The sequence below is a fragment of the Helicoverpa armigera genome, chromosome 28 (genome assembly GCF_030705265.1).
Source record: "Helicoverpa armigera isolate CAAS_96S chromosome 28, ASM3070526v1, whole genome shotgun sequence".
NCBI lineage: Eukaryota > Metazoa > Arthropoda > Insecta > Lepidoptera > Noctuidae > Helicoverpa > Helicoverpa armigera.
The window spans coordinates 7,172,202-7,194,093 of NC_087147.1; the positions used below are offsets into that span (position 1 = coordinate 7,172,202).

At 34.9% G+C, this 21,892-nt stretch overlaps 1 protein-coding gene across 2 annotated transcripts in view; it reads right to left on the reverse strand.

Moving 5' to 3' along the window:
• Positions 1 to 21,892, reverse strand: part of LOC110381476 (ribosomal protein S6 kinase alpha-5) — a 90,753-nt gene that overhangs the window by 40,674 nt on the left and 28,187 nt on the right. For both annotated transcript variants that reach the window (XM_064042442.1, XM_064042443.1), the window contains exons 3-4: positions 11,359 to 11,492; positions 10,945 to 11,029 (exon numbers count right to left, since the gene is read on the reverse strand). In XM_064042442.1, coding sequence (XP_063898512.1) covers positions 10,945 to 11,029; positions 11,359 to 11,492 — 219 coding nt within the window. The remainder of the gene's footprint in view (positions 1 to 10,944; positions 11,030 to 11,358; positions 11,493 to 21,892) is intronic.

A 21,892-nucleotide genomic window follows, 5' to 3' on the forward strand; every position in this document is an offset into this window, starting at 1 on the left:
AACTTTCAATTTTAAAATTCTTGATCTGAAATACCACTACGTTCTCATCAAAGATTAAGTTGGGAGTACCATGATTTTTGTCTTTTCAAAATCATTTTGTACTTTTAATTCATTTATCAAATTCATTAGGTAAAAGAATGCTATCAATCCATCAATCAATATTGCAAAGATGTCTAAAATAATACCTTGACACATTAAGCATATCACCTCGACCCTATTTTCTTTTAAACGTACTAATAGGTACTTCATGTTTAAAATTCACATTTGAATTCATGACTCGGTTTCAAGACCTATCGCAAAAAATCTTTTACTCGACAATCATGTGATGATGAATCGTCAAAAGTTATTAGCTATTAATAAAGCTAAAAAAATGAATCATAGTCCTAGACAAAACACTAGTAAAGTCATCTTGATAAACCAAGCATAGCGAGTATTAATAAATTCAGAGATGTAATAAAATAGTCTGACATGTAGGTCAAACAGGCGGCTAGAGGATCTATGACAAAACGTTACGATACAAATGATATTGTCCTTTACTAAGTTCAAGAGCATACTAGAACTGGATATGTTTGTTAATGAATTAGATGAAATACATAAAGCTACAGAGGCAACAGAAGATTTAGAAGTGGAAACGACGAGAAATGATGAGTAAGGAGAATAAACAGCAATGATAGACCCTTTCTATTTAAACAACACCTGTCTACGTCATTATATTTCATTCACCTTGCCACGTAGTAAGTGACGCAGTACGGCTGTGACGTAATACTATCATCGGTGACGTCACAACTTTCGCGAAAACCTCGCTAAGAGTTCTGACATTTTAGAGGTTGGGGCCAAGACCTTTAGGTTACATAAAAATAAAATACATAAATGTCAAAATTGGTGGGAAACATTAGAATTTCTCTCACGTAATTCTTCAAGATTTTTACCTCCTGTAGTTGATTATTTTTCACAATGACCTCAATTGACCTAAAAAGTTAACTGTCTTTTCCTTGCCTGGAGTCCTTTTATTTTGAACATAAGAGGGCATTCCAAATATTAGGACAACCAACAGTAAGTGCCTACGACTTTCAATACCAGATAATCATGGTAAGACGATTGAAACATTCACCCTCCGTCTCCAAGAACGACAAGCCGACATGTTTGAAATCAATTGATCCAATGAATTCGATATCAACATTAACCTAATGAGTGTACTCACAATACACACAAATATGCTTATAATCATAACGATGGTTCTACGGTTTCGGTACAAGTAATCCATTACCATGTAAGGAGGTCGCTCTGTGAACATTTAGGCCATTAGGTTACCCCGATTTTGATACATTTTCTGAACGTTTTATTATGTTTTGGTCCTTTGTTGTTGTTCCTATTTAGTATTTTAGGGTTTTTGGGTTGCAAATCATTGTAATGGCTTCCATTTATTTATTAGTGTTCAGACATTTTATAAATAGTAAATAAACAATAAGCCTAACCATTGATTACAAGCTCATGTTTATTATAACAGGACAGTCATTGACGACTTATAGTCTATCCCTAGTGTTACGGATTCCAATTTCGAGTCTAATCAGTAAATACCACACAAAGACTAACTAAAATAAAAGAGACATTATCAAAGATGAAAAACGAGTACATAAAGAAGAAATCACAACATCTGTGTGAACCACATAAGAAAGCTCATATCGATACAAGCGAACACAATCATCGGAGCAACCTGACCGTGTCGTGTATCAGCTCCATTACGATATTGTATTATGTCGAGCGTTTCCCAATCTTTACTGCAGTCCTGGTACAAGTTATAGGAAATTTGAAGAAAACGTCCATGAAATCACCTTCAAGGATGACGTTTTTGAAATACTTAAGCGTAATGTTAAACCTACCGCAACAGAGCGAAAATTATAAGCTGAACAGATATCTGATAAAATTGATAGAAGGAAGATAGGAATTGACGTAGGAATGATAAAAGCAATAACATAAAATTGACAAAAATGAGAAATGAATATTTTATGGACGATTCCGATTGTGAAGGTCAAAGAGCAGTTTGAGTGAAATATCTTTTATAATAAACATTGAGTCGCCATGTTTCAGCAAGCAAGGTTAGACCTTGCTCTTGATTTCACTTCACTACACTTTTACAAAAGATTCAAGTTTTATATCGGCAATCTTACTTACAACTTACGAGGAAAAAATCGCAATATTTTACTTAAAACCGTGGCGATTTTCACCAAGGTAAATTGCTTTATTTCGCAAAACGAAGCATCAAAAATTTTAACGAAACGCACATAAGTACCGTACATACATTCGTAGAAAATAAAAATTTGATTGATTGAAAAGTTTTTAACAAACAAACCAAGATACGCATAAAAATCATATAGACTGAGATTAATCCGATCAGGATTAAATTATAGACGCCAAACAGTTCAATACAATCAAATCATAACAATAACCATTATGCTGAAGATAATAATCATACAGAAGCAACATCGCTAAAACCTATAGAATTAGAACACCATAGAACAGTAGTTTGTGCACGTGCAACACCTAACAATGGATTACAAACACTTCAGTAGGGGAAAAAGCGCAAACGTCCGCCCGTTCCGGGTCAAGGCGAGAAACGCTACTTATGAAACACTGCTTATTCAAAGTAAACTGTATTGATACAAATAACAAATTAGTCTAAGTAGTAGTTAAAATTATTGAATAGAAAAATAAAAACAACGCTCGAATTTTTATTGATACAATTTGGGGAGAAATGCAAGGGGTCAAAAATTATATAGAGACTTCTCAAGCAAAGAGATAACTAAATCCAAATCCTAATGAAGAAGTAAAACGTAATAAAGCAAACCGCATATTATTCCTAGCAATCAATCTAACAAAGGACGGAACAAAAGACTTGGTAAATCGTTTCATTTCAAACGCCGAGAAAACAACACGTGACGAAGAAATTACACATAATTGATGTTCAATAACTGCAACCCTGAACTTTCGACCAGCAACAATACCTTTTATTATTGGCAAACAACAAACGACACCCAATTTAAAAGTTTGATTGAGTCCAGAAATCATATCGATGTAACTGTAACAAGTTAATTTATACAGAGTTAACTTTCAACAATAACAATTCGGTTCAGAATCAGGAAAGTTGCCAAAAATCAATTAAGACCGATGGTGGTACAGTAATTAACATAGCTGACCTTTATACAAGTGAAAGTGATGCAGATAATTGACAAGTTAGCAACATAACGACTGCATTCTATTGCGCAATTGAAAGAGAAGGAAAAGTTATTGATGGCTAAATCGATCTGACAGTAAAACAATTTGATGAAGAAGTGCGAAGTTTACATTTCTTTGAACACACAATTATTTTAATAGCTCCTGAACAAAGTTACCCATTCGCATTCTCGTTGAAGATCGATAGATTACACGTACTTTGGCGAAGGTCTTGTATAAGAATAATGTATAGACACTATTGTATTGTAGCTTGAGAATTGGCAGACGGCGTGTTTCATAACATAGTAACATTATATTGACCGGTTTCTAATAGTCGACTTACAACATACACGAGGTGGCAAGCTCGTACTAAATCGATAATTGAGATCGGCAAGAAAGCATCAGCAGAAGATACGTGGTAAAACAATGAAGATGCAAGTAGATGTCAAGGTAAAAGATGCAATCGTTGTAACACAAAACTGCTGTACATGAAAAGATTTATCATTAATACATAATTGGAGTTTGAGCGGGCGTGAGCAGTTAGATACTACAGGGGCAGTGGGTCAAGGTTCTGCAAAAGTAGGTCTCACACCGTTTGGCAATCATGTTCTCAGGTAAATGGCGTACTTTTTTTAAGTTTGAATGTGCAGAAATATTCTCTACGCGTAATTATAGTATTGTCCACGGTGATTGAGGTTTTGACACGACTCTGTAAGAACGGATTATAATGTGTCAGCCTTTGCATGTCGCCATTTCTATTTTGCAACCTCAACTCTGAACTTTATATTATGTGAAATATGAACATGTATGGCAGTCTCACTTTCTATTGTGGCTTGAATTGAACTTTAAGGAATATTGTCGAGTGTGTATTGTTGTTGTATGATATTTATTCGTGTGAACTTTATTTCCTAAGCGTATTTTTGAATGAGTTTCACCATTAAGCCTTTAACTGAAAGAATACTAACAATTAACCAAATAAGATCGCTTGACGTTGTCCTAAGTTTTCTCAAAAGTTTACAGGTCCCCAAAATAAAGGAAACAGACTTAAGAATGATATCGAGTGAAAACTTTCCGAAGTGCCTTTGTAAATTGAATACATAAAATCTTCAAAAGATCTTAAGTATTGAATTAATTACAACCGTCTCACGTTGGAGAGAAAATATGGAAATGATTTAATTATTATTAACAGCAGTACTGTTTGGCGAGAATACATTAACTTTTCAGTCAGGTATTGGCAGATAAGGTCAGAAGTAGGGTGGCAATTGACTTTGAAACATTAGTTCCACGAAGTTTAAAATGACTGTGTCTATTACCTACCAGTCTAGCTATTGATCAGATCATTAGTGACATTGATAGCAGTAACATTATTAGCTTGTTTGTGGCTGTTTATTCACAAAGTTATTTCAGTGATTGTTGAAATTGTTTTGTTAAATCAATTTTGTCCCATAAACGCTTTATAATACTGCCAATATCAGATACCATAAGCAAGAGATCTTTAACCGGACACAGGCCAAGTGCAAATGAAATCTGTTCTTATACATTATCATTATTTAGAGGTAGTTAAGAATTCAAGAAGCTCATTTTAACGTCCAAAAGCACTTGCAAAAAAGAGAGAGTGACAATGAAGGAGCATTAACGCAGATTTTAAAATTCAGTATCATTATGTAAATATTCTTTTGTTAATTTTTTGAGTAGTTTCAGCTTAGAAACACATTGTTGCTCTATGACCTTGACGATGCTACTGTGAATTTTGCAAGAACATTTTCTAGCCAGGGTCGTGGTTAAAATATATCGTTAAATAATATCTAGTTTTATTTGAAGAATTTTGCAATGCGTGTGTTATTTGCTATTTTTGGACTGTCTTGCAATCTATCATCAGAAACGTATTTTCGTTCTAGACCAATGGATGATAATGTCGACATTCAAGTGGTCATGACATGTATCAAAGTCAAGGGCAAATGAAGATTTCGTTGAAATTGAGATGAGGACGGACGAGGATAATACAAAACTGATTTCGTATTTCCAGAAACGAAAAACAAAAACAAAAATACAGAACAAGACGATACTGGTGTTGCGTCTGATTCATTTAAGCGGTAATATGGAAGAGATGATTTCATTGATATTAATTGTAGTTTTCACTAGTTTGATGACAGATCATTTATAATGTCAAATGCGTTAGACAACAACGTTTAGCAAGTGTTTTCAATTTTTCATTAAATCATTAGAATCGGCTTCTGAGAAATCTATCACTATACATAATATTTGTGTTCTTACTTATTAAATTATGTTACTTGTATCTGTTTCATCTACTGACATTATTTCCAGTAATTTCGTTATTTTCTCAGTGACTGGCTTTTCATTTGGGACGACTTTGTACCTAACTACTAAATACGACTCATTCAGAGTGTTACACGTGTCGACTACAATTCTTAGTTCATGATGGCTATTCAGATATTTATAGTTTTTAGTACTCTGTATCTGTCTATCTATTTGTTTGTTAAGATCTAATAATACTAATAAACATCTAGTATAGTCATCAGCGTTACTAATTTTCCAAAAATGGCTATTCTTAAAAATTAGTTACTTCAGCTAATATTTTAATTTATAATGATATGTCACGCTTCTAAGGTCCTTTGATTCCACCCTAGAAATTATTATGTGGGTCTACTAGAAATATAGGTCAGAGGTAAGTCCTGCATTAGAAGTTTTATCAAAAGGTCAAGAATTACCAACCCCCTCATGTATGTATGACCTTTAAATACTAGATATTATACATCGAGAAATAGTAGTAAAGTGGGCGTAAAAGTTCAACTAGAAGGCATTACTTGAAATCTCTAGAAAATCCGATTAACCCTGCAGTTGTGAATGTGCAAACATTTTTATAATAGCTTCTGCAATTTCACCCACGATCCGAAGGAACTAATTCCTACATTTGGATAATAAGTTGCATATTATATTACTACCAATTTTCATCGAAATCCATCCAGAAGTTCTTGCATAAAAGACGAATAAACTAACATACATACCTACCAACTTTCGCGTTTATAAAGTAGCATAGGATTTTTACCAAAACCTGATTAGCCATACAGTAGTGAATGTGCAAATATTTTTACATACAGTTATAATGAAGAATAGCAACTGTTATCTGCTAATTGAATCTGATGTATGTCATTTTGTAAAGTTGCTCTATCATTGTAAAAGTACTATGTATGGAATTACTTGCTTCAACAGTTTATATCCATTACCAACTTTTAAATGTAGTGAAAGTAGTTATGTCAAAGGTTGTCTGCTAGTAATAATGACCCAAAATTTTATAGTATTCGTCAGTTTTATGGCAGTTGTCTAACATCGTAATTAGCCTTTTTATATGAAGCATTACAGAGTTTTTAATATGCTAATAGCAAACTTTCCTTTACAAAGTTAATTTAACTAAAAATACATATTTAAATAAGTTAAAAATAATACCTCTCACAATCGCTAAAATTTCATTCGATTAATAGCCAAATAAATCGATACATAACCTCTCGATTTCGCGAGCCGCTATCAAGTCGATCCTCAAAGAATAAAAGACCCAATTACTATAGCGATAAGGTTTAAAATAAACAAATGATGTCCGTTGCGTAAGTAACGCCGGTATCCCCTTGACACGGTTAAGTCCGAGTTAGATTCGTACAGAGAATCGACTCAATTAGTCATAGTATTGATGTATGATACTTTGGGCAATAAATCCTTCGTTAACATCAATATACTTGGAGAAAGTAATTTTATCTCGGAGTTAACCCTCAAAGGGGTCATGGTATAAATAGCCAAAAATCGTTTAAGGGGTTGTATAACCAGTTATAACTGGATCACTGTCAGACGAATTGTAATTACAATTTCTATGTCAGTGATTCAAAGATCTTGTTCACCTGAATCTCTATAGATATAAAACTTTGTATTTCATTTCAACAATACAGAGAAGAGTATTGCTTTATTCAGTACTTTCTACTTGAGAAACATATTCCATTTTGTATTCCCGTTGAGATCCTCTCCACTCTAAGTTAGTTGTCTGAGCACAAAGTTCAGCTGTCATTTGATTTGTGATGTTCTGATAATAATGTGAGGTGTACTAAAATTGTATATTTGAAGACTGATAACATAATAAAGATGCAAGCATGTGGGAACAATTACAGGATCGAAAGGTATGGAGACAAAATTGGGAGGCCTTTGACTAGCAGTGGGACTGATGAAGAAATGATTTGATAATTAATAACACAAGGATTCTAATATCCCAAAATCAGACGAAGTCGCAGCTAAAAGCTAGCAACACAAATAAACGGCAGATATAAATGAATAAATCTCTACTCAGGTAGCATTTCAACTTGAGCGCAAAACTTCCGCGAGAATTGTCAAGCGGGCCTATCTGATAGTGACAGCGAGTATAAACTTCCTTACCACCTGTGTTTACACTCACCAGGTCTCATTGAACATGTCACATCATCACATCAACTTAAAGAAAACTTTATGGAAATGTAGTACAGTTATCGGCACGAATCTTGAGCTCTGACCTACATCTGCGCAGAAGTGATTTATTAGTAAAGAACCAATCCCGAGTGACGGCTATGACGCGATGCGCTGCAGGCCAATCCCCGCTTTAGCCCGCCCCCGCGCCTCACTTTATACCACAAAAGGGACCCAATAAATTACTTCTGCGCAGGTGAAGGTCAGAGCTCAAGATTCGTGCCGATAACTATAAGTAAAGGACGACTCTAGAAACGAGGGCAATTTAAACCAATCAAATAAACATAAAGGACTGAAAAAACTTAAAGAAGCTGCATTAAAGGCAGACACAGATAAACCAGTTGTTTAGCAGACGAATTAATCTCGTCTAATAGAATTTCAAATTGTACGTCTTATAAGTAACGGCATTCGATCGTAGCCATGATACATTTACAATTAAAAATACATGCGTTGCATCTTGCATTTGATGTTACAACATAGAAAAGTTAGCATAAGGGAAAATTCCCTACTACTGAATAGCTCACTGCTACATACCTAGGAAGCAAGTTTGCTCACAAAGGTCCATTAAAATATTGCCATTGAAGATTGAATATTGTCATTGTCATTTGATGAAGAAATTATCTAGTACTCTATTTATAACTTAGCTATGCAAACATGTAAACTTGAACAATATCGTATCGATAGGAACACGGAAGTTATGTACAATGTATATACCACTACATACTTCAATTACTGTTATATATAGCGTCCTTTAATAGAGCTGAATCATTCTCCATACCATCAAAGCTAATTGCGCTATGATTTTTCATTAACCAAGCATTAAATATGTAATTATTAGCCCGGTTCCAAGTATTAGATCCTGTGGGAACCTGGAAGAATGTCCATTCATCACCATCTATATTCCTACCTTCCTTGACAACAGTATCTATATATATTCCATTGTTTTTATTAAGTGGTTGACCTTTACTTGTGTGTGTACCACCACCACTGCTGACCTGACCACTGCTGGGCAACTTCCGAGCTTACACATACATATAATGTAGATACACACAGGTATGCCTAAACTGCTTTCTTAAAATCTACAGAAGTTCAAAAAATGACATAACCCCGTAATGAACTCTGTAACGACAATCGAGGTTGGCATGTCACCGGGGTCCGTCGACCCTACCTTCAGTCGTACCCCAGGCTAGTGTTACACAACAGGAGCCGGTTAAAGACCTCGGGGTCCGCGACACGGCTGGGGCGAAAGGACTTCATGCCCGGGTGACATTGGGCTATTGATTCAGACGGCTGCGTTTGTTCCTTTAGCTAGAATTGTCGGTGGCAACAGCTAGACACGTACGACTTAGCGGCGAATATGAAATCAAAACGTATTTTAGACATTAACATACCGATATAAGAAACAACTAAACATTTTAACTTAATTACAGTGAAAAATCTAACTAAACTTAGATTTAGAGTAGTTTGTATAATTATATCAGTTTTCAAAAGTTACACTACGGCTGATATACATATATGCTATATCTCATCCAAGTACGCGAAGAAGTTCCCCAGGACACGTGTAAAATAACAAGTTAACAAATACAAAGATAAGTAACCAAACACTAAAGTTTCAAATATTTTGCAGTCAGTGTTTTAATTATCACGATATAAGTGAGAGGATACTTTGCGGTTAGATAACACAAGTGATAACTTTATAACTTGTACAAACTTGTTGAAAAGGCGAATTAGGACCACACACTGTACCACATTATTAACTTTCAGTAAAAACAAACCTTAGAAATACTGAGTTTGTTAATAAAAACAAACATTGGTTTAGCACCATTACAGTTTTCGCTACTTTTAATACAAACATTGATTTCAACAAAACTAATTTTCAAAGTTTGATTGACCCATAATCGATAATTCTGGTCTTCAACAATATTTGTTTACCAAATCATATCAAGGACGAATCTAAAAAGCTTTCAATACGTTCATTGCTCTTTATCATTAAATAAAGTTTCAAACTTTTGTAGAAATAATTCGATTTAGGTTTTCTGAAGGACTTTATTGTAATGGATTCATTTGGATATGATAGAAATATAAATACACTAGTATGTAGCTTCCAAACGCGGTTTCACCCGAGCCCCAAAAGAAAAACTTCCCGCAAATTGATAAAAAGTGGCTATATTATTTTACAAAAAACATTCTAGTAGTATTAGCGTGAAAGAGTAACAAACAGACATCCTAACAAACTTACGCATTTATAATATTAGTCGGATTCAAAAGATGTTCAGTTTCATTGCATTTACATACACGTGGAGGTAAAGTAATGCATTTAAATAATGCATAATCATAGTAACCGGTAATTACAATGATTAGTTCGTTGCTAGCTGAACGGTTTATAACTATAATAAATCCTTTTCATTCGACAAGATTTAAATGCCTAGTGTAATATGATTAATTAGTTGTAAAGACTGACATGGAAAAGCAGACAGATAGACAGAAATGTTGATTTAGCATTTTTGTTGATAATGTAGCTATTCCCCAAATCCTGGGGTAACCCCTCCCCGTACCTAATTAAAATGTACCTTAAGTCATCCGGGGATACTGCATACTTTACAACAACACAATATTTTTTAAAGTTTCGTTCAGTAGTTTCAGATCCTCACAAAACTTTTAAATAACAAAACCAAACCTACATACTCCATGTGCAAGTTTAATGAAAATTATAAAAAAAAAGAAATGTTATAAGCTCCTGAATAAAACATAGAAAACGAATAGATCAGAGAATGTTAAGAAGATAATTACGAAACGTTTGCCATAGATATAGAACTTCTCCGCAATACGGACCATTTTAATCCAATTACTCTTGTAATCGGTTCCAAGACTAGCTACGTACTTGATGCATAGTTAACTATCCAACTATTTAATCATACAACTATCTGTCGAAGTATCCATCATTGTACTAAAGTTATTCATTCATGAAAACGGGAACACAATTTGATTAAAATGACAGTTAATAGGCGATCAAGAGATTTCATGATGGCGATTATGCTAATAATTTTAATTAAACAGATCATAATAATGAACTTGTATTGATCTATGAATAAAATTACCTTTGTAGATAAGAAATTCATAATGAAACCAATTTAAAGTCTAAAGATATGAAAAAAAAACAGCAATAAAGACTGTGTTGTACCGTTTCAAATGCTCTTTCAAAATCAGTTGACGGAAAAATGAACTTTGACTCACCAAGTATAAGGTGTAATTTAGCGTCAGTCTGGAAAGCATAGTGCAGTGTCACCAGGAACGGACACGCCCTCACAGCCTCCAGGACCTGTTGAATAAAACTCAGTTTTACATACGATAGACATTTCAATTTGATACTCGATAGAATTCTAATACAAAGGACCTAGGGTAGATCCCTGGGGAACGCTTTAATAAAAATGTTATCTATGAAAAAGGTTGTTATGTTCCAGCTTTGTTTTTATGTCGCTCGAGTTTTAATAGGTTATTTTTATGTGACTTTTTAATCCAATTGCATGATGGTGGAAATTTCATAGTTTATAACAGATTGCAACAGGTTGGTTTTGGTAAAAAGTTTTAAATAAAGATTTCCTTTATATGTTTGATTGAATAAATATTCCCAATATCAAATGAGTTTACCTGTCTTTCAGTCCTAGTATGCTCAGCAGTCTTCAATTTCTGTACTATCGATGCCTTTTTCAAAACCTTCATGGCGTACAACTTTCCTTCGTCGATGCCACATCTTTTCCTAACTAGAAACACTTTGCCGTAGGCTGAAACAAAAGAAAATCATTCATTAATATCTTGCACATAAAGCAAAAAAATTAATCTAAACTCTTGGGTTGGGATCTGATTATCACACAAAATAAATATTGCATCTTCTTTATTATCTTTGTTTTTGTTTAACTTCAGCCTACACCCATAATTTCATGTTCTTATGCTTGAGTATATTACCTAGGTAAACCTATTTACTATCCATAGTTTCGATCCAGTGAACAAGGAATGACATTAACTTCATAGGATCGCTGAAAGCCACGTGGAACACATCGTAATAGCGTTAGCGTCAAAGTCACGGATCCTAGGTAAACGTTATATTGGGGATAACAGAACGTAGTTACTTGGTATATGGTATCTTTTATAGGCCTCTATCTGAATGTAGTGGAATAGTTAAGGTAAAATTGATGTTTAATTTAGAAGTCCACCTAATTTTCGACATTTTTGACGCTTATGCATAGTCACACTTCTTTATCAACATTCTCAAATTCTTTATCTATTTATATTGTATTAGTTAAGTGATTAATTTAGGCCACTAGGTCAAAAATTTGTATAGACTGCACAAAATCAATAAACAAACCATGTTTGTTCTGTGTCCCCGATACAATAATATCACGTTGAGTATATTCCTACGTTCAGCCAAGTCATCTACAAGGCAAGGCGAAGTGTTACGAGAAAATGTTATTATTATAATTGTGAACAATAGCATTTTATGGTCCACTCTCATGTTACAAGTGGGTCACTTAAGAACAAAAGCGCGATTATGATAGTCATAGTTTGACTCGACGAATAATGTGATCTTTTTACAAGTTTGTTTGTAATCAGACCTGAACCTAAACTTAAAGTTGACCTCGAAGGTTTCTTAGAAATTAACAACTTTGTTTAGTTAAGCCAAAAAACTGTTTAAGAAATAATATATCTTAGTATTCAAGTTCTAATTAAAACATTACCGATAAGAAGAAGAGTAGCATTATTAAACCAGACGAGACACAAAGAAGTAACCATTAGCAGATTACCTCCTCATTCCATGCAGATAAAAACAGACGCAACGATACTACCAAGAACCAACAAACAAGAACAATCAAGAAAACAACAGTAACCTTGACAGTAAGAAAACTAAACACATATCCGACAGACGTCTTTGAAAAGCAGATCATTTGTTTGAACCATTTACGAAGAACCAATCCACTATTGTTCGAAAGCTTATAAGGTAAGAAATGCGTAAACACCACGAAACGGCTTCCTTTCCGTTTTTAACAATGTTGTTATAGGAAGTGGACAGGTAAAGATGACAATGGTGGCAGTGCGTAGCTATAATTAAACAGGAGATAGTAATGTAAAAGCAGAAGTGATTTTAGAGGCTGTAGAAGTAAATCATCAGTTATTTGGATACCAGATAATGAGAAGTTACACAGAAAATAGGACTTCTCATATTAGTGGAAACAATGTTGAACATTTAGGTAGACAGACTAAAAACAAATTGTATTATACCTTGTGTGAGACAGTGATAAGAGCATAGCAACTATCATAAAACAATTATGACCATAAAAAAGAACTGTCCTCAAAATATGTACCAATGATACAATATAATTAGGACAGTTTACGAAAAATTATTTCATATTGTCTGTAATATTATCTTTATTGGTTTGCAAAACTTCTAATATAATTAGTATGGTCTCAAGGATGACGATAATAGAGAGTTTTGTCGCATGTTTAATTTAATATTTCCTTTCTCATTATACATAATTATTTGAGTCAGCACAATTTGAACACTAGTAACCACTAAAAGCAATTGCAACTGCAATTCTGGTAAATGAACAAATATTTTATAAGCAAGCAATCAAGCAAGCCTTTCTATAAAGTATCGGATACGAAAATGCATTTCAGTTATTTAGGTTTTTTTACTTTCAACCCGTTTAATCTCTCTTGCTTCCGCAGGTATAGGTCCATTTAATTAATCTGTACAGTTTTCCTTTTATAAATGAATGCCCTAGTTCTTAATAAAATCATCTACTCCATTAGAAGCTTTCCTATTTTTTTGTTGATTAATAACCATATCACATCTTTTGTCGTGAACATTAATTAATAAATCCTCATGCTGACTTTACAATACACAAATTGATTGTTATGTTTTCATTCTAACCAAATGCGGTTTGACTGCCATGAAATATTTCACTCAAAACGTACAGCAAATAATTTGCAACAAATAAAACTTCAGCACCGCCATTTCGGTTTAGTCCCCTCTAATTTGCAAACTAATTACCGGCAACTGGTTCGATGTGACCGCAACGATCGTTACTTCATTATGTACTTGTTAATCTGTTCACAATTAACTTCCATTACGTAAGTTTTACTTACTTAAATAAAGGACCGGACTGCTGATGCAATTTAACGGAAGACTAGTTTGATTAATTGACTCGATGAAAACAAAGTCAAAAGAAAATTTGATGAAGCTGGTTTGATTTTCGATGATAAATTAAAAGTGCATGTTGAAGAAAATAAGGCTGTCAGTAGCTCCAGTGTCAGCCACATTTCTCTCGTTAAATATAATTTTCAGCTTGCATCGTTAGAATGTTGTCCAACCTGTTATAATAAGCCGAACGCATTCATAAAGGCAGTGGCGCCAACATAATGCACCAAACGCACTAATGTCTTAACCAGTTTTAATGTTTTAATTCAAAGTTTATTACACACGATAGATAATGAGAAAATATTGACGCTCGTAAAATAATCATTAGTAAAGATATTACAGGAATAGTTAAACCACATCTGCTTGTAATAGAGTTTACATTGCGTAGTGATGTAATGACAAAGCTATAGGAAAATAAATGTTTTATTTAAAAGCAAAAAAATCGAAAAATCAATTTTTGTCCGTGTATTGTTTCCGTAAACAATAGAATATTTTGATTAAACAAACATGTTTATGGCAGAACTGCCTAATTTTGATGACACATCCAATTAACTTGTAACAGAAATACCCAGAACAGGATACAACAAAGTGACTTTTTAATTATTTTGGACGCTTTATTTCATTTTAAATATCAAAAGCAATTTATACGAAACCTCCATAAGTGTATTAGTACCATTTCCTGACCTTTTTACGAGCACAAGCGGAAACATTGCCATAAGTAAATAGTGTATTTTCCCACAATCGTTTGAGGATCAGGTGTTTCCTACTAAGCGAACGAGCACACACTTCGGACCTTTTGTTAGGCCAAGCCCGAGTGCGGCCACTTGGTGCACCGGACGTATTCAGTTACCGTCAGCTGTTAGCTTCATGATTTTCTAATATACGCCGACATGTGTGTACTGAACATAATTAGTTTTGGTTTATGATGATTGGTAGCCGTGGGATGGATGATAGTTTAAACAGTGGGAAATTCTATTACAAGATTCCTAATTTTACATACCGTGGCTTCAACAAATATTTTTTAAAGTTTAAAATGTTCTTCAGTGTTGCAAACCGCTTTATTTGCGATAACATCTGCAGCTGAATGAAAACCTTAGGACGCTGAATGCACAGCGGTGCTATAATCGTTCGTGCGATCCTGTTGTCATCTGCTGCCCACTATTTTTATCCCCACAAGCTTGTCAGTCTAGTCGTCTCATTTCAAAGGTTTGTTGGTCAACCAGTCGCACTGTCCTACTCTCGTTTCATTACTCAACTCGGGTTTAGCAACGTTAGAACGATATTTGCACGCTTTGAGCTTGATCAAACATTATCACACGAGATGTGACCTAATAGATGATAAATTAAATTGAAATTTGATTTGGGAGATAAATAATCTCCATGGAGTGCCACGAAAACGTAGTAATGTCAATATAAATAAACAGACAAACGCTATTTATAGACAAGGAAATAACTCACGAAAAAGGATCAACGTCGTTATCTGAATTGTATTAAAAACAAAAAGTAAACGAGTAAAAGGTATTTGTAAAAGAGCAATGTCATCAGACAATCATCAAAGAAATAATTTAACAAATGAGGATTGAAGAAAACAATGTAAGCACACTCAAAAATATCAAACGAAAAAAAAAAATATAAAGAAATCATAAAAACATGAACGAAGACATTTCGCACTTTCCAGAGTGGATGCACAAACGACCTAGGCCGGTCGATGCTCCCAATAGCAGCCAAGTAAATAACAGAGTAACTCCAAAAATATAACGCCCGTGTTCTGTGCGTAGTCTTTGTTACACATATGAGTAATAGCCAGTTAATCATAAATGGTATAACTTTCATTACGATTGCCAAATGCCAACACATTCCTTTGATATCTAAATCTGATGATTTTGATATCTAACTCTTTCATCTTAATTTTTTTTAAGATCCATAGAGGATCGGGATCATATCTAATGAACTGGAATTTTCTATTTGTATTCCAAAACACGTTACACATACAAATTGAGACGTAGAAGTTGTAAATAGCATCAAAACAAATGACTCGAATGAAAGAGATGTCCTAGTTAGGCCAGACAGTGAAAAATTTCTTAGATAGATAGATAGATTATTCTTTATTGTACACCAAGACACAACACAGGACATCACAACATACAAAAACACAGTACAATCGGCGGTCTTATTGCTAAATAGCAATTTCTTCCAGACAACCTTTGGATGGAGTTTATCTGTAGGATACAGTGAAAAACGGGCAGTTTGGGGTGTACATACATATAGAATAATAATAATAATAAGCCCCGCAGGGCATCTGAGGCGGATGACGGGGAGTAGCGACCCCGCGGGGCTATATATCCGAGTGCTCCAGGGAGAGTATATTGTCCCCCATCTCCGGCTTGCCGGAGTGAAGCATGACGGGGGATAGGTCTCCCGCCTCTTGGCTTGCCTTCACCGGCCGGTCAGAGTGGAGTCGCTAGAGCAATGCTCGGAGGGTAGGTGCCTCGTGGTAAGTGGCGAGTGGGCCGGTGATGCTGGACCCACAGGGAGCGCGTGATCTGCGTTTAAAGTCCGCCGAGGTATCCTCACCCTTCTCAGCCGCTCATGTACCTGTTGCCCTCTTGTTGCTTTTCAGTGACTGATTCCCGGGGGCCCAGTAAGTGAGTTGGCGAGTCTCCACCTGCCATTTTTACGTGTATTTATTACATTGTTATCGGCAGGTGCCATAGTTCCCGTAGTTTCCCCATTCCTAGTCCATTAGCATCCCATCACAATAGCCCAAGTAGTTTTCATCCATAGTTAGCAATAGTTTAGCACAGAACCGGGGATTGTCCTTGGGTACATTTCTATAGTGTATACAGGGATAATCGTCGGTTTTGTGTCACCATTTCATTAAAGTTGTCTCAAAAGGGCTTCAGCGTGTTGGCTTCGGCCCCACGTTCGCCTCCCAAAAATCCGGGACTCTATAGTCCCGAGGTCTGGTAGAGACATACAAGATAATAATAATAATAAAGCCCCGCAGGGCATCTGAGGCGGATGACGGGGAGTAGCGACCCCGCGGGGCTATATATCCGAGTGCTCCAGGGAGAGTATACTGTCCCCCATCTCCGGCTTGCCGGAGTGAAGCATGACGGGGGATAGGTCTCCCGCCTCTTGGCTTGCCTTCACCGGCCGGTCAGAGTGGAGTCGCTAGAGCAATGCTCGGAGGGTAGGTGCCTCGTGGTAAGTGGCGAGTGGGCCGGTGATGCTGGACCCACAGGGAGCGCGTGATCTGCGTTTAAAGTCCGCCGAGGTATCCTCACCCTTCTCAGCCGCTCATGTACCTGTTGCCCTCTTGTTGCTTTTCAGTGACTGATTCCCGGGGGCCCAGTAAGTGAGTTGGCGAGTCTCCACCTGCCATTTTTACGTGTATTTATTACATTGTTATCGGCAGGTGCCATAGTTCCCGTAGTTTCCCCATTCCTAGTCCATTAGCATCCCATCACAATAGCCCAAGTAGTTTTCATCCATAGTTAGCAATAGTTTAGCACAGAACCGGGGATTGTCCTTGGGTACATTTCTATAGTGTATACAGGGATAATCGTCGGTTTTGTGTCACCATTTCATTAAAGTTGTCTCAAAAGGGCTTCAGCGTGTTGGCTTCGGCCCCACGTTCGCCTCCCAAAAATCCGGGACTCTATAGTCCCGAGGTCTGGTAGAGACATACAAGATAATAATAATAATATTCATTTATTTGCTCAGAATGTAGGTATTTACAATAAGGTGTTTACAGAAAATGTTGAAGCATCCTAGTACATTCTACCATTTTGGCATGCAAACATTTGATATGATGCAATTCATCATTACACATACTTAATGCTTATACAACTAAAAAGTGTCAGCTAGAAAGTCAGATACAGAGTAGTAGCATTTATTCAAGAGAAGTGTAGTTAGTTTTTTTTTGAAGATTGTTACTGGTTCTTGTTTAATACTATTTGGGATGTGGTTAAAAATAGCTGGTGCCATGCCAAAAGCACTTTTCCCAAACAAAGCAGTCTTATATCCTCCAGTGCGTAATAAATTTTGGTATTGAGATCGTAAATTTACGTCTCTGTGTCTGCTTTCCGATAAACTTAAAAATAAGCTTCTATTAACTTTAACAAAAAGAGCAATTTCAAGAATGTAAAGGCAAGGAAAGGTCAACAAATTATATTTTTTGAAAAATGGAACACAGCTGTCAGTAACTTTCAAACCAAAAATGGCTCGTATACAGCGTTTTTGAGCTTTGAAGATACTTTCCTTTTCGGTACAATTGCCCCAAAATATTATACCAAATCTCAATTTAGAAACAACAAGACCATGGTATGCTAGTAATACTGTTTTGGTATTGACTTTTTTCTTAAGATTATAAAGTGCATATGCAGATGCGCTGAGTGTTTTACATATTGCTTCAGCCTGCGGCTTCCACGTTAGCTGACTGTCAATTAAAATGCCTAGGAATTTTGTAAGCTCTACTCTCTCCACATTTTGGTTATTATAGTTGATGTTCAAGTCATTGATGCGAAGTCTTTGGAAAAAATGCATTATCTTTGTTTTTTGTATGTTAATTTTTAGATTGTTGCTGTTTAGCCAGTTTATTATAACTTTTATCGCGTAGTTTATGTCATTTTCGTAATTTTCATGATTGTTACATTTTAGTAGTGCTGTGCTGTCGTCCGCAAACAGCACCATGGGATGGTGGACTTGGCGTGGGAGATCATTGATATAAATAATAAATAATAAAGGCCCAAGGACGGTTCCTTGGGGCACGCCGAATTTAATATCTCTGCTGGAAGACACGTACTTTTTTTCTAATTTAGATTTGACACATATTTTGCAGATTTCTGTCATCTGTTTGCGACCGGTTAAATATGTTTTTATCAGGTTCAGGATGTTACCTCGAATTCCATAAGCGTTGAGTTTGTCAAGCAGTATGTTATGGTTGACAAAATCGAACGCTTTTGACATATCTGTATAGACAGCACATATAGGCGTTTTGCTATCAACATTTGACAAAACAACCTTTAATAAATCAAAAATTGCCATATTTATATTTTTATTTTTTCTGAAGCCGTATTGTTCGGGAGAAAGTATATTGAATTTATTTAAGAAAGATGATATTGCCTCGTATATGACTTTTTCTATTATTTTTGAAAAAATGGGAATTAAAGCTATCGGTCTGTAGTTTGACATATCCTCTTTACTATCCTTTTTATGTATAGGTTTTACAATTATGGTTTTTAACTTGTCAGGGAATATGCCTGATGATATACTTGTATTAATAATATGAGTTAGGGGGCCAGCTATATTATTCGCAACAAATTTTATGACTTGGGTGGAAATCCCATCATAACCAAAGCTCTTTTTATTTTTAAGTGTTTTAATTATTCTTATTACGTCTAGAGGTCCAACTGGTGGTATAAATATTGAGTTTGGGTTATAGTCTATTTTTTTAACGTCCTGCGTTGTGCTGTTAGGTATATTAGTAATTTGGTCAATGAAATAATTGTTGAATAATTCTGCTATTTGCTTTGGATCTGTAATTGTCTGGTTATTATTTTTTATTTGTGAAATTGGTTCCTTATTTATTTTCTTATTGTTTATTATTTGCCACGAGGTTTTTGATATATTTATGGAGTTTTTGATTAAGTAATTATTTTGGGATTTTTGTGTTAGTTTTATAATTTTTTTAAATCTTTTAGAGTAATTAACAAAAGCGTTTTTGTTTTCTGTTGATGGGTTAATTCGTTGTTTCCAGAGTAAGTTTCGCTGTCTTTTACTGCATAATCTAATGCCACGTGATAGCCACTTGATGTTTTTTTCGGATTTTTTTAATACTAACTTGTAAGGGAAGCATAGGTCATGCAGGAGCTTAAATGTTTTGATGAAATTATTATATGCTTCATTAGAATCTTCTGTATCGTATACATCAGAAAATGAAATATTTTGTAGATAGCTATTAAATTTAGTTAAATTTTCCGTAGAAGTGTCTCGAATCTTAGTTCTCCAAGTTTTTATTATGCTTGATTTATTAACTTTAATTTTGACTATCTGTGCAGTATGGTCAGACAGTCCGAAATCTATCACCCGACAAGGACCTGCCTGCTTGGTGTTTAGTGCAAAATTATCTAAACAGGTATTACTAACAGGTCGTGTTGCTTCATTAATTGCTAGAGTAAGATTATAACTTAAGAGAAAGCATTTAAGTTCAAGGGTAATTCTATTATTTTTTAGAATGTCTATGTTTAGGTCGCCGCATACAATTATTTTAGTGTGGTGATTAGTACATATTTTTTGTAGAATAATATCTAAATTTTCATAGAATTTACTTAAGTTTGACATCTTTGGCGGTCTATATACACATACTATAATTAAATTATGTTGCTGCATCTTAATTGCGCAACATTCTATTATTCCTGAAACCGAGTATTTCATTATGTCGGATAATTCTTTGTACTCATGACCTTTTTTGACTAGAATGCAGGCACCACCGCGTTTTACGTTGCTTCTTGCGAAACATGCCGCGAGCCTGTAATTAGGTATATGAAGAAGATGTTCCTGCCCTGACATTATAAAATGCTCGGTTATGCAAATAATATCGACATTTATTTGACTGTTAAGCAGTTCTTGAACATGGACGGTTAATAGATCAGATTTATTTATAAGTCCAGCAATATTTTGGTGCATAATATACATGTGATCAAAGAAAAAACTCATTACGTGAATTCAAAGAATTTACATTGTTTGTGTTGTTTTCATTTAGTGATGGCGAGAAATCATTCAAAAGGGATGACAAGTTTTGAAAAACATTTTTCATACCTTCATCGTTCAATTTGTTATTATGTTTAGAAAACATGGTAAAATCACAGCGTAAGTCAAAATTAGAATCTAGTAGCGTTGCATAGTTATAAGTAAGTAAATCTAAATAAAGTAAATTATTGAAAGTTTCGACACGCCAGTTAAACATCATAGAGTAGTTACTTAGCTTGTATGTCGGAAGGCAGAGTATAATATTCGTATTCTGTATTTTTTCCAATGTATTTCTTAACTCTATTATTAAGATTACTATAACATATAGATTATTACCAAATCAAATGAATAATGAGAGACTGGATGGATCTTTACTGTTGTGGGAAGCCGTAAAAATAGGCAACATAAATAGAACAAACAAAGAAACTAGTTTGAGCAAATTCAGACTCAGTATTAAAATTAGGATTGTAGAACTAGTTGCTCGAGCCAAACCACATGCAGGTAAAACATCTTTTAACAATTCTTTTGGTAGGTGTAATAAAAATTATTGCCACATTAACAGCTATGAACGTGATTATCATTAAAGTAAACATTGTGAAGTTACTGCTAATTGATAATATGAATACAGGTCAGTCTAATAAGTATATATCTGCAAAACACAATAACATTTTGCTTCTGAGCATCACGGATACTATACAACAGTTCCACGTGGAAATGGGGATTCACGTGAATTATACTCCATTCAATTTAATTATTAATAACAGGAATTTGAAGGATAGCCACACAAGATATGTTCCGGGAAACCTGCAAGGGTTTATTTTAGGAATTGGCAAATACACCACAAACATTATCGAGCCAAATAATTTTCTTGAAATCAATAAGTTTACTGAAAATAATGTCTGTAGTAATAAAACAGGCCATGTAATCGCAGACGTCCTTTAGTGCAATGAACTTGCGAAGCTAGGGGCGTGTCAGTGCTTACAAACTTCGGGCGTTGCGATTTGTTTTCAAAATACATTTATTATTAGACTTGAGCGAATACACGGGTCAAGTTCATTTGCTGACGGACAAAGAAGCGATTGCGGTCGATAATGTGTGGATGAGGAAACTCGTCAGTTTATTTTGAGAGTTAATTGGTGAACAGGTGGGCGATAGAATGATTATCAATAGTCCGAACTCAGGCTGAGAGGACTTCCCCCAGATCAAAATTTTGCAGGGACGAGAACGACTTTGACA